The 14,775-nt window shown below is 40.0% G+C and overlaps 1 protein-coding gene across 2 annotated transcripts in view; it reads right to left on the reverse strand.

The window, feature by feature from the left end:
- CTNNA2 (catenin alpha 2) overlaps positions 1 to 14,775 on the reverse strand; it is a 1,123,259-nt gene that overhangs the window by 978,638 nt on the left and 129,846 nt on the right. For both annotated transcript variants that reach the window (XM_036333987.1, XM_036333986.1), the window contains exon 2: positions 3,522 to 3,627. In XM_036333987.1, coding sequence (XP_036189880.1) covers positions 3,522 to 3,623 — 102 coding nt within the window. In that variant the 5' untranslated portion in view covers positions 3,624 to 3,627. The remainder of the gene's footprint in view (positions 1 to 3,521; positions 3,628 to 14,775) is intronic.

Genomic DNA, 14,775 nt, shown 5'->3' on the forward strand with positions numbered 1-14,775 from the left:
ACCATCCAAACATTCGAACGGTAGCTATGACGCACCCTGACCACCAAGGGCAGACGCTCAATGCACAGGCATGGAAACATGGAACAAACTGATGAATCTCAGAGAGAAGGGGGGAAGTGGTTGGGGGGAAAGTGATTAACCAAAAATCTTATATGCATACTAGAGGCCCGGAGCAACATCATAAGATAAATATGCAATCTCATATACATGATGATCATAATAATAAAAATTATTTGCTTTTTAAAATACTTAACAATCAATTCCTGATGTCATTTTCTTATAACAGTGAAGAAATTTTACTAAGAACCCCTTAACTACTGATGTTTATTACCTCCCTTATCCATCTTTATCAGACACTGCAGGATAGCTAGCTACAACGCACACTGTGTCACAGAATATTGATATAAACTTTATTCAATTCATAAAGTTGTATGAATGTAAGTGTGTGTGTGTTTGATACAAATAGAGACTTGGTTTTAATTTTTTTTCTGCCCACATTTGGCTTTAAATGTTGACCGTGTAGTTTATCTATAATATTAAAAGCATAATATGCTAATTAGGCTGAACATCCTTCCAGACGACCTTCTGGAGGAAGCCAGGGCTGCGAGGGAAGCTTGGGTCCCGAGTGACTGCTGGCGGCCAGAGGGAAGCCCGGGTCCAAGGTACCAGAGGGAAGCCGGTTCCAGCAGCCAGGGGAAGGAAGGCCTATGCTTGTACAAGTTTTGTGCACTGGGCCTCTAGTATCTAATATTTTGTGATCATAATCCTCCAGGGATCATCAATTAAGGTTACATTTCAGGGAAGGAAATGTTTAGTATTGATAGCACAGCCATTATATTATGGGTAAATAATATAGAGAGAAGCTGTCTTAACAATTATATTTTTGAAGGAATGAGTCTGTTTTAATCAGGGTAGGAACACTAGGAAGAAACATAAACCATTTAGATATCAGGAAATATTGAAGGAATGTTAAGACCAGTTATAGTGCTAAGTCACTGTGTAAAATGTAGTAAGCATTTTAAGCATTCTATTACATTAAGTGAACAAATATAAATTAGCTTACTGTCCTTACTATTAATAAATATTTAATGCATTGTCTGCATCTGACAGAAGACTTGTAAATAATTGGACTGAAAAATACATGGAAAAGACAACAATTTTTAATTTTTAATCTTAGATTTGCTATTATTTAGATAAGCTAAGAACAAAACCAAAGTAAAAATAAATATAAAAATGTTAAGAAATAAAATTAAGTTTAAGTTGTAATAAAACATACATGTCCTGAAACATTTTACAAGGCTTATAATAAATGTGTATTTAAGAAGACACTTAAAAAGTTCTAGTAGCCCTAACTGGTTTGGCTCAGTGGATAGAGCGTCTGCCTGCGGACTGAAGGGTCCCAGGCTTGATTCCAGTCGGAGCATGTACCTGGGTTGTGGGCACATCCCCAGTAGGGAGTGTGCAGGAGGCAGCTGATCGATGTTTCTCTCTCATCTGGATGTTTCTAACTCTCTATCCCTCTCCCCTCCTCTCTGTAAAAAAATCAATAAAATATATATATTTTTAAAAAGTTCTAGTATTCTCTCAGTGAATGGGAGGCATATAGGTTCTTAGTAAAGTCTTTTTACAAGACCTCTGGAAAAAAAATGTTTCTGACAAGATAACTAAACACAGTTTGAGCAGTGTCCGTTTAAAGAATAAATGTAATAATCTTGAAAAAAATTGGGATATACATACAATGGAATATTATGCAGCTTTTAAAAAGACAAATCCTGCCATTTATGCCAAAATAAATGGATCTGAGGGCATTATGGACCCGGAAGACAAATACCATGTGATAACACATTTCATATATGAGGAATCTAAAATAGTCAAACTTATTGAAGCAAAGAATAAAATGGTGGTTTCAAGGGGCTGCGGAGAGAGGGGAAGGGGTAGGGCCTAGGTTACAGGCAACAAAGTTTCAGTGATACCAAGGAAATATTTTCTGAATATACTATACAGAATAGTGCCTATAGCTAATAATACCATATACTTAAAATTTCCTTGGAGAGTAGGTCTTATATTGTGCTCTTACCACCAAACATCAACAACAACAAAGAATAACCAAAGAAGTGGTGTATATGTTTATGGCCTTGATGGTGGTACTGGTTCCACAGGTGTACATTTAACTCATCAAATTGCACAGATAAAATATGTACAGCTTTTTATGTCAATCATAACTCAATAAATTGTTTTATTTAAAAAATTAAGTTTATGTATAATAAATACTCTGCTTACCCACTCTATATTCACTCATATTCTTTTCTCTAATTTATGCAATATTGGTTTATGGCTAGTATGAGTCTAACTGTATAACCATAAAAAAATAAAAATGGAAAATATATTTACTCAACATTTACTTTATACCAGGCATTATGTTTTAATTATTGCAGAAAGGATGTGAATTTGGGGGGTGGAGGTACCAGAGGGCAGACTATAATAAACTGAATAGTTACCCACAGAGATGTCCATGTTACTCTGGGCTATCTGAGTGAGTCCAATGCAAGCATGCCGGTCCTTATAAGAGGAAAGGAGGAGGAGATATGAGGACAGAATCATAGGTCACAGTCAGAGGCAGATTTAAAGATAGATGCTACATTGCTGGCTGAAAACATGGAGAAAACAGCCAAAGAAGCCATGTGGCCTCTAGAAACTAGGAAAGAGAAGAAAACGGATTTTCTGCTGGAGCCTCCCAAAGAAATGCAGCCCTAAACCTTGGTTTATGGACTTCTGGCCTCAAGAACCATAAAAAAATAAACTTGTAAAGCTTTAAACCACCACGTTTATGGTACTTCACTATAGCAGCTATGGGAAACCAATATGAAAGGCCTCTACTTAATTTAGGGTAATATTTCTCAAAAAATATACCATAAAAATCTTGAATTTTTTACATTAATACATTACTGAGTTAATATAGCAAAGAATGCACTTCACAAGACACAAAAGTCAACTTTTAAAAATTAACAGTCCTGAGAATGTGTCTTCCATTGACAGTCATCAGCAATGTGACAACTGTGACAACACAAAAATGGAATATATCAGCATTCCAGCATGATGCATCCTCCCCCGTAAACTAGAGCAAAAGCAACTCAGTAAGTAATCTTTGCTCTGCAGCAGTCGATACAGCTCTTCCGAACTGTGCACCAGCATCCACAAGTATGCTAAGAATGGTTTATTTAGACTGTGAACCATTACTTCCAATGAGAGTCCCCTTCACCAAGTCCCCCTCTTTAATTATCTCATCAACTTAATTTAAAAAATCATGTGAAGGGTTTTTTTAAAGGCACTTGGAATCCCGTTGCGCGCTAAAATTGTCCACAGTTCAGACAGTAATACACATTAAGTAACCAGCATTACAGCATGATTTATTCCCTCCTAAGGGTTTCTAAGGTCTGGGTAGAGTCATGATATGCATGTGCACCTCTCACAATGGGAACATACACACATGTCACAGTAAAGTGCTTTTGCACATCCCTTACCTGTGTGACAAGCGGCTCCAGTAGCCTCTCCACTGTGAGTGTCCGGATTTCCAAACTCTTGGGGTCCCATTTTAAAATGATAGGTGATGTGGCCGAAGTCATCTCCCTGTGGAAACGCAATTTGTCAGTTCGATATAATGATCACGGAAAGAATCTGTTACCATGGGGATTCAAAATGAATAATTCACCAAAACTCTGAACATACTTGCAGATTATCTGTCTGGTCCAGACATGTCAAGGTAGAGTTGGGGAACTCAGAACCAGAACTGTGTGAAGTGGTGAGGCTAGAATCCGATTAGAAATGGAAGGCTCCTGGAGGCATCTGTATGTGCTAGTGGCCTGGTGCACAAAATTCATGCACATTAAAAGGGAGTTAATTAGAGGAAATGTTTTAATACAGTGGGGCCTTGACTTACAAGTTTAATTCGTTCTGAGACCAAGCTCGTTAAGGAGCTCGTTAACTCAAGTTACTCTATCAACTCAATACAAAAAATCGGCCGAGAGACAGCTGGTATCTCAAAAAACTTGTAAGTCAAGGCCCCACTGTACTGTTATTTGCCCTTTCTTTACAATAGAAGTATCAGAGATGAAAGAAAATTAGTAAAATGTATATGAAAATCTTCCTCCTGTCAGAGTGTGGGGCATGCCGTGGGACCCAAAGTCAAGTCCTCACCCACTCGCATGCACCTCGAAATTGAGAGAGACCAGACCCAGCCAGCCCCACGCCCATTGGGCAAGATCCAGACCCGGCCAGCTCCACTCCCATCAAGCCCTGCTGGGCGGGGGGCACAGCCTCAGGTCCCCTGGCCTGGCGCCAGGGCGGGGGGGTGTGGCCTGAGGTCCCCCATCAAGCCCCACCAGGTGTGGGGTGCAGCCTATGGTCTCCCTGCCCTGACCCAGGGCCACGCAGCCTCAGTTCCCTGCTGATCACTCATTAAGGCTCATTATGGGAACCCTGCCTCCAATGTGGATGCAGCCATCTTGTGATGGTGTGACAGAGTGAGGGTCATTTTGCATATTACCTCTTTATTACATAGGATTAGACACACTGACACTGACATAATTTACTCATCCAATACTTAGTACACATATCCATGCATGCTGGAAAAGACTTGGACCTTGTCCGGGAGTAGCTTATTATCTCAAGGTAGAGAGATAACCAATGTGGGCAAAAACTATGATTCAGTGTGACTCACATTGTAATCAGGGAATACAGAAAGGGCTATGGGAGAACTGAGAAAAGGATACTAAAGTCACTCTGAGGAGACCAAGGGTTTCAGGAAGCACTGTAAATGCATCGTGATCACCAGATGAGGGACCTCATGTCATAACGAAAGGCTGCTTTGTTTTCTTCACATCATAACTGGCCACTGGGAGGATTATATTCCCTGTGACAGCTGAGTTTCATTCCCTTCATAGGAAAGATATCTTGCAAAACGAGTGGCAATAGCTCTGAAATAGGTTCACGCTATTTAACTGCTCTCTGATTACCCACTGCATTTACATTCTTGTCTCATAAAATTAGTGTCCAATCAGGTTATTCATTTCATTCTAAAGCACTCTTCTCTTAAGTACCACTGATAGGCAGGTAGCAGCTTCGCACATATCAAGCACAAAATATGGTCCTGGCCCCAACAGAATCAATTATGCATTCTATCAGGTGTGCCTCTCGTCGAGAAATTGACAGCTCTATGCTAAATATATTTCAGCAGCTAACCACTGGACATGCAACCTTAAACTGAACAAACTGAAACTGAAGCATTTGCTTTAATACCACCATAAATCAAACTGTTCACAGCTGTTCTCTTCTTTTGAATCAATGTCTCCACTGAATTCCATCCTTATAAATCAATACGGATGATTATTTCTATTCAAATTAACACTACAAAGAAGGCCTATCACCACAGGCACATGCCTCTTTCCGCCCTGCTACAGCAAATCCTTTTGCAAACAGACCCAACAAATTGCTTCAGGGGGAAAAAGAAAAGGCAAAAACACAGTGTGCTGGTATTTTACTTCTCTCCAAATGCCATGTTTTAAATAAACTGAGGGTAGCGATCCAACCTATAGACCGATTTAGATGTGGGTTCCTTCACAACTACAATAGTTGGCACTGCTATGCTGCCTGTCCTCCAAAAACCTGAAATATTTTACATATTTCCCATTCACACCACCAACTGCTATCTAGCAGCTCTGATAGGCACGTCATTCTGCTGCCGGCCAGCACACCTCCCTGTGCCGTGGCAGCATGAAAGTGCCAGAGGCTTTCTGCAGATACAGGCTATATCTTCTTGGACGAAGCCAGATGTAAGTGGTCTTGGTCCCATTATTTACGACGCAGTTACTGCCAAGTTTCTGGAGAGGGTCCCTGAAAACTTTTTTCAATCTCTGCTAGAATGATGCATGGCATAATAATGATGCTCAAGAAAGTCACTAGTCATGAAAATATTTTAACATGATAGGAAAGACTGTAGAGAAGTGCAATTATAACATGGGTAAGCGTATGTGTATAATCTGGTAGATCAGGGAAGACACACAAAATCTTTTATGGATGCTCCAAGGCATAACTCTGAATCAATGACACACATGAAAATGCAGAGGAGAGTAACAAAAAAGCTTCGGCAACCACATCAGACACTAATCTAGCATATATCAAGGAGAAATGGGAGACATTGAAGAAAAACCATCAGCCAACTGTAAGCCAAGAAGCAGAGTTAGACAGAGCCTTGAGTTCTGAGGTCACAGAGGTCTTATAAACCTAAAAAATGAAAGGACAACGCTTACCAGGCAAATCACTTGACTTAATTTATTCCTTTGGGGATCAATCTTTTCAGTCCCTTCTTGTGACATAGATAAAATTCAATAGCAAATGGCAAGGAAAAGTTATATGGTATTCACTTGTTGAAGGAGAAAACCTAATCATAGAAACTTTTAAATGCCTTTTTCTAGTCATGCAGTTTTGATATGGTTTGGACTAAAACCAAAATTCTTTCTCTACCCCATTTATTTTTAAATGGGGTATTGGTTTAATACTCAAATTAGCAAACATGAAAAGTACAGGGTGGCCGGAACCGGTTTGGCTCAGTGGATAGAGCGTCGGCCTGCGGACTGAAAGGTCCCGGGTTCGATTCCGGTCAAGGGCATGTACCTGGGTTGCGGGCACATCCCCGGTGGGAGATGTGCAGGAGGCAGCTGATCGATGTTTCTCTCTCATCGATGTTTCTAACTCTCTATCTCTCTCCCTTCCTCTCTGTAAAAAATCAATAAAATATATTTAAAAAAAAAAAAGAAAGAAAAGTACAGGGTGGAGGGGGGACTGCACAATCTCTACCTCTAAACCCAAAAGGTTGATATCTAAGATCCCCACTGACTGCCTCTCAGGAGCATCTTAGCCTCCTGTCAGCTACTGAGTATGAGGTGGAGGAAGGTAGGAAGCTCCTTAGGCTGCAACATTTGAGTTGGTATAATCCTTGCAATCTGCTCTTTCTAGAAAAAGTACTTGTGCCCTGCTACTTTGGGCACACAATTTCTACTGCACGTGTTAGACCTTGTATTAGAAATATTTCTCCATCAAAGCCTTCAGCCAATTAAAATTGTATAAAAGCAGAATAAAATTGATTCCATTCCCAGTTAGGGATCATAAACATAGTCTGCCAGATTAACCCAATGATGATCTTTGCTTCTAGAGCAAAAACAAGGACAAAGGACAGCAGAGAAGAGAAAAAAAAATCAAATATCCTCTAGAGCAATCTTCCTAGTGCCGCGACCCTTTAATACAGTTCCTCATGTTGTGGTGACCCCCAGCCATAAAATTATTTTCGTTGCTACTTCATAACTGTAATGTTGCTACTGTTATGAATCGTAATGTAAATATCTGATATGCAGGATGTATTTTCATTGTTACAAATTGAACTTAATTAAAGCATAGTGATGAATCACAAAAACAATATGTAATTATATATGTGTTTTCCGATGGTCTTAGGCAACCCCTGTGAAAGGGTGGTTCGACCCCCAAAGGGGTCGCGACCCACAGGTTGAGAACCACTGCTCTAGAGCAAAGAAATGGGGCAATTGCAGTCAGTAAGCAGAAACGACAGGTTGGTATATGGCCCCCATGACAAGCATACACAAGATCACTGACTCCCAGCCAGGAATGTCATCCCACTTATGCTTTCAGTACTTATAAATTATGAAGGGCAGGGAAAACACATCAGCTTTTAAAGTACATCCGATGGTTCTTCAGTAAACAGTCACTCCCTCCCCTCTCTCATCTCCAAGAGAAGAGAATCCTTCCTCATCTCATTATATTGAGCTTTGGCCCATGGAATTTTAGGAAATATGATTCAGGTGCCCTGATACACATGCAGACCTCGTGGGAAATGTTGAGCCAGTTACTTAAACTAAGCCTCTATTTCACCCTTTCTAAAACACGGATAATAATCTTATATAATTCATGAATTTGTTCTGAGAATCAATGAAATAATTACACATCAAAAATGTGATTATGTTTTTCTTTGCAATGATGACTGACTTATTATGATTTAGCCAGTTCGAGGACTCATTGTGGTGGGGTTCAATGGAGATCCCACAAGACAAGATGTTTGAAAACGGAGCTTTGATGAGAAAATAAGAGACATGAGAAAGAGAGAATTTTCTAAAATCCTTCAGCATTTGTCCTAACCGGTTTGGCTCAGTGGATAGAGCGTCAGCCTGCAGACTGAAGGGTCCCAGGTTCGATTTCAGTCAAGAACATGTACCTTGGTTTCGGGCAGATCCCCAGTAGGGAGTGTGCAGGAGGCAGCTGATCGATGTTTCTCTCTCATCAGTGTTCCTCTCTATCCCTCTCCTTTCCTTTCTGTAAAAAGTTAATAACATATATATTTTTAAATAAAACAAATTTAAAAATAAAATTCTTCAGCATTTCAAGAATGAGGCCTGGAAACACTGAATCATACTGCTTCTGCCATGAGTAATAATAATACTGGCTAATGACTGGCAATATTATGATTCTCACTTACAGATAGGGAAATCAAGGCATAAAATAATTAAGAAAGTTACTGGAGATCACAAAATTTGAAAATAAACTGCCTGGCTATAGAGAATGACATAACCACTAGGCTTTATGTTTCTAAAGAATAATCCCTAGGCTTAAATCCATGCCAGCATCGCCATGGGGCTCTGGACCATGGCAGGAAGAGAGAGATAGTGACAGGAATAAAAAACAGGAGCCAGCCCATCTGGAGAATGAGAGCGAGAGGGAAAGAGGAGCGACACAAAGGAATGTTAGATACGATTAGAGAGACACAGATGGCAGGTGCCTGATACACATGCAGACCTCGTGGGAAATGGGGCTTCACTTCCTGGTGACACAGGGAGGTCTTGAGTTCAGATTCCTCCAGCCACCTTTGGTGCCATGTGGTGAGAATGGGAAGCTGGCTGTGATGCTGGGCCATCAAGTAAGCAACACAGCACCCAGGCAAAGCCACCAGAAATACTCTATGGTGAACTATTCCAAGTAAGCAGAATTTTGGCCCCTTTGTGTTACTCTTGTGAATATGTTTCAGTACATGGTAAAGAGGACTTTGCAGATATAATTTAGGTTCCTAACCACTGGATATTAAAATAGGGAGATGATGCCCTGGCCAGGGTGGTTGGAACATTGGCCCGCACACTGAAGGGTTGCTGGTTCAATTTCCAGTCAAGGGCACATGCCTGCATTGCAGGTTCAATCCAGGTTTTCTCTCTCTCTCTCTCTCTCTCTCTCTCTCTCTCTCTCTCTCTCTCTCTCTCTCTCTTCACCTCCCCCTCTCCCTTCCACTCTCTCTAAAAATAAATGGGAAAAATATCCTCAGGTGAGGATTAACAAAATAAAATAAGAAGAGGATCCTGGATTACCCATTACCCAGGTGGGCCCCAGGGTAAAATTGATTCCTTAAAAATACCTTCCTCCTATGTATGGATAGAAGAGAAGCAATCAGGGAGATGCATCAGACAAGGCCATTGGGTGAAACAGAAGAGGAAGGCAGAGTGGCCGGAGCGTGAAAAGAACCTGACCCGCTGTTGCTACAAGGAGCCACATAGAGAGGAATATGGGTAGATTCTGGGAACTAAAGCAGACCCTGCTGACAGTCAAGGAAAGACACAGGACCTGAGTCTTACAGCCACCAGGCATTGAATTCGGCCAAAAACCTGAATGAACTTGGAAGTGGATTCTTGGAAGCGCCTCCTCCAGTAAACAACACAGCCCCCTCCACACCTGGGTCTCAGCCTTGCGAGAGGCTAAGCCAGCCGTGGGCAAACTATGGCCCGCGGGCCGGATCCGGCCTATTTGAAATGAATAAAACTAAAAAAAAAAAAAAAGACCATACCCTTTTATGTAATGATGTTTACTTTCAATTTATATTAGTTCACACAAACACTCCATCCATGCTTTTGTTCCGGCCCTCCGGTCCAGTTTAAGAACCCTTTTTGATGCGAGTCAAAAAGTTTGCCAACCACTGGAGAGGAGCCCTACAAGTCTGCCTGGGTTTCTGACCTTCAGAGACTACCCGCTGATACATTATGTTGTTTTCTGCTGCTAAGTTTGTGGGTAATTTTTTCAGCAGAAATAGAAAACTAATACAGGTGGCTCTCACATTTGCATGTACATCAGGACAGCCTTGAGGACGTGTTCACACGCAAACTATTGGAACCCATCCATAGAGTTTCTGACTCATTAGGTCTGGGGTGAATCTGAGAATCTGCATTTGTTTTGTTGTTTTTGTTTTTGTTTTTCTTCATTTTTTAACAAGTTCCCATCTAATGCTGATACTACTGGTCCAGGAATCACACTTCGAGAATCACTGTTGTAAACACAGACCACTGCCACGCATGCCAGCAGGGGAGCAGTGATCAAGATGATACTGAGCATTTGTGTGAAAACACCTCTCTTGTTATTACAATTATCACTGTAATAGTTGTTGTTTCACTTTCTGAAAGTTACTTATGCTTTTTGCGGATCCAATGCCTTGAAGTGTTTCTCAACAGGGAAGTACAATGCCACAGCAAAATCACACAAGGTTTTTCAATCACACGTGCAGTAGCCCCCAGTTTCCCCAGAAGTTCCAAAAGCTCTCCAAGAGATAACTTTTGTTTTCTTTTTTTCCTCACCTGAGGATATGCTTTGTGTTGATTTTAGAGAGAGGAAGGGGGGAGAGAGAGAGAAAGAGAGAAACATCAAAGTAACAGAGAAATCTCAATCGGCTGCCTCCTGTACATGCCCCTAGAGGGGATCAAACCCACAACCCCCAGGTAAGTCCCCTGACCGGGTATCGAACCTGCAACCTTTCTGTGTATGGAATGATGCTCCAATCAACCAAGCCACACCAGCCAGAGACCCTTTTCTTGTTAGACTCACCACCATGGTAGTGATCACTGTGAAGAATGTAAAAGCAGGGGTCAAGAAATACTTGCTTAATAGAGAATAAATGTTTCCAAAGAAACTGTGTTCCTATATAACTGAAAGTTATTGGAGAGCTACAAAAATAAATCTTGCAAATATTTTATCTGAAATACAATAGCACTTCCAATTTTCCATTGTTAATACAAAAGGTACCTCTAATAATCAGGTACACAATTGTAAGAGGGGTTTTTTCCTATAGTCGAGTATACGTGACTGTAGGCTTCACAGGCAGGAGAGAAAATTGAGAAACAAAGGCAGCAAAGGAGGCATTTGATTATCCTTCAGATATCCCTAGAGAGGAAAGGACACCCTGGTTCCCAGCAGAATATACTTCCCTGCAACAGAAGAGGTGGAAATGGAGAGGGAGAGAGGGATGTTGGACACTCTTCCTGGTGGTACCCTGAGTATGGAAATGGCCTAACCTAATGGCCTAACTATGGACAAGTCCTGCTTCTTACTTTCCTCCATAACTCTGTGAATCTAAGCTCATTTTCTCTTACTCTGACTATAAAAAGGCAGCACATTGCTCACCAAGGTCCTCTACATAATAACCATTCAAAGTCCTGGCTTGTGAACTAAGAGGTGACCTGAATGCAAGTTCCTGCTGCAATTAGAGGATCCATCACCATTTTTATTCAAAATTGAAGGGCTGTGTAATTTCCAACTGTTCCTCATTATCTGCAGAGGAAGGGGGTAGGGCAATTATCTCTGCTATGATGAAAGAAAAGCTTAACACTACCATCAACTGTTAAAATATCTGCAAGACCTCTATTTATGATAAACCTTTTCTAAAAAAAACACTGCAGAACAAAATATCATTCTAATAATTTCAAAAGGCTGTAATAGCACTTCACCTCTAAGCATAAATCCCTCCTAAAGCACACCTTAATTTTTTGAAAAGCACATATTAAGTAAGTATCAAACTATTAAATCTTCTTCAAAGCATCTTATGTCTTCTATCCAAATAAACGAAACTGCACGAAAAAAAGCAGTATACGAAGAAAGATCCCAGACTCAAGACTTTCAGGATGACAACTTTAGACTAATAACACATAGCCTAGAGCTTGCTGATTAAAAAAGAAATAACTATGTCCATATCTTACTGAAATGGGTTTTTATACTTACAATAGCATACTCATAAAATTTAAAACTATGTGCTAACTTAATAGAAACTCACTACTCCAGGAGAATGTTAATAGAAACACAGCAATTTTAAATTCAAAATGAAAGCTGGTATCTATCAAACTCATTTGCTTGCTTTTCGCTACATTCATAGCCTCATCATTTACTATAAATTCATTTTGGAGCATAAAGAGACTCAATCTACTCCTAAATTATGGCTTCTTTTCCACTGGGGTATGAACATAAGTGGTAACCAGGCAGAAAGGGCTTATGCTATGTGCAATGTTAATTTTCCAAAGTCCCACCAGGGGCACATTTTTTCAAAATATACTTGAACACCTGGCAGGCGTGGCTCAGCAGTTGAGCGTCGACATATGAACCACGAGGTCACAGTTTGATTCCCAGTCAGGACATACGCCCAGGTTGTGGGCTCGATCCCCAGTGTTCTGGGGATCAGGATGTGTTCTCATCATTGATGTTTCTTGCTCTCTCTCCTTCTGCCTTCCTCTCTGAAATCTATAAAAAATATATTTAAAAATAAAATAAAGAATGCCCTGTGTCTTTTATTAAATAAATAAATAATAAATACATATATACATACAAAATATACTTGACCAATGGTTAACTAGCATTGTTCTACCTGTCTATTATTCTTCAGCAACAATGCAATTCAGAACTGGGCAATAGATTTTAAAAACTGAAAATAAAAACTGTTAATATTTCAAACAGCGTATTCTGAAGATTTATCTTTATAGTCCAAAAGTAATTTCAAACTATTTAATTGGAACACAGCTCCTTTGGCAATTAATTTAGCCTGTGTCCTTCTAACCTCCTGTAAATTAGAACTCCACAGGCAATAACTATGCAACTCTAATCTTCAACAGGATCTCAACATTTCATATTCAGATTACAGCAAAATAACCACCAAATTGCTCTCATTATCTTTTGCTCTTTAGTATAATTCACTCCAACCTACTTATCTGAAACATTCTTTTTCTAGGAGAACCAAGATGATTAATTAACTCTCTTCTCCAATAAGTCCTGAGTTCTCTTTGTAACAGGTCCTATTTGTAAGAAGGCCTAACTCAACATCTGACCATGGTCTATTAGATCGTATTTCTTTAACATAAGTCATCTGCTTCAATCCGGTTTGGACCACATTATAACTCAGGGTTCATACTGCTTCCCAAAGTCCCCACCGGGGACACCTTCCTTTTCCTCCTCCAATATCCAAATACTGACATTCTCACACTGTATCTTCACCATAACCCTTAAATTCCTACTGGATTGTACAATCAGTTACAAAAGATCTTACTTATTCTTCACTGGCTCATTCTTAAGAAATTGCCATTAGTTTTACATAACCCACTAGATTACAAACTCAGTAGGGGACAAATGAAGGTCTTTGGTTTGTTTCTATCATCTGTAGAATATAGGCATCAGAAACTTCATAACTGATTAGACATACACATATAAAACATGACCCAAATAGCTAATTCTTTTCAAGTATCCATTTTTGTCTTTTCAATAGTGGGATCCATTTCCTAGAGAGTAATGGTTTTAATCAAAACAAAAAGTGGTTTTCCTTCCTCAGAATACCTTCAATACTCTAGAAGAGAAGACAAATCCTATATGTTCCAATTCTTCCTTCCTTCATCCACTTACCCTTCCATTCATTCATTCATTCATTCAGTGCACGTGAACTAGCCACCCAATGTGTTTGAGGCCCAGGTAGGTACTATGGAAAACATCAGTGCTGAATGGTGAGATAAAACTTGCTGTCACTCATCAGTTTAGAAAAGCAGGAACCATCCACCAAGAGAGGAGTGCTCTGAGAGTGAGCTCAGCTGGGGGTGGGCAACAGTAGGGCCAAAACCTTCCATTTCAACTTGACACTTAAGTCAGGTGATAAAGAGATAACCAGCAGCAGCAAATTTTGCAGGTACTGATGGAGTGATATTATGCAACAAAATGGTGAAATAACCAATGCCTTCTAAACTGCTGATGGAAAAATGCTGAAAAACAAAAATGAGCAAGATTATGAAAAAAAAATTCAAGTAACCCAAGGATGGGGGTTCAAGAAGTCGAAGTAATCAGAATATTAAGATACAACATAAAGGCCCTGCCGGTTACTCAATTGGTTAGAGAGCCCTCCTGATACACCAAGGTTGTGGGTTTGATCCCCAGTCGGTCAGGGCACACACAGGAATCAATCAATGAATGTATAAATAGATGGGACAAAAAAATCATCAATGTTTCTCTCTCTCCCTCCCTCTCTCGCTCTAAAAAGATAAATCAATAAAACATTTTTAAAAGGTATAACATAAAGAAACAAAAGCAGATATGTGGGTAAGAGCTACTGTATATTGTTAGTGATTGTAAGAATACTTAGTACTTAAGACCTTTGTTTAAGCAAGCTCTAGTGGGGTATTGTATTTTATTTTAAAATTCAACGTTAAATCCATACATGTGCTGATCAGTTAATAAGGAATAAAGTTGCAGAAACTCACAGAGGAATAATAATATAAACCTAACACACCCATGCTTCTTTCAGTTTCCCACGGAAAATGGCTTCTTCACCGGGTCTAACAGGAACAGATACTGCTGTGCGTCTGCTGGCAGCTCCAGCACATGGAAGATGATTTGCCTGCATTGTGCTATCCTTGCCCCTTGCAAGTGAATTACCAGACC

This window comes from Myotis myotis, unplaced genomic scaffold (genome assembly GCF_014108235.1).
Source record: "Myotis myotis isolate mMyoMyo1 unplaced genomic scaffold, mMyoMyo1.p scaffold_m19_p_14, whole genome shotgun sequence".
Classification (NCBI taxonomy): Eukaryota; Metazoa; Chordata; class Mammalia; order Chiroptera; family Vespertilionidae; genus Myotis; species Myotis myotis.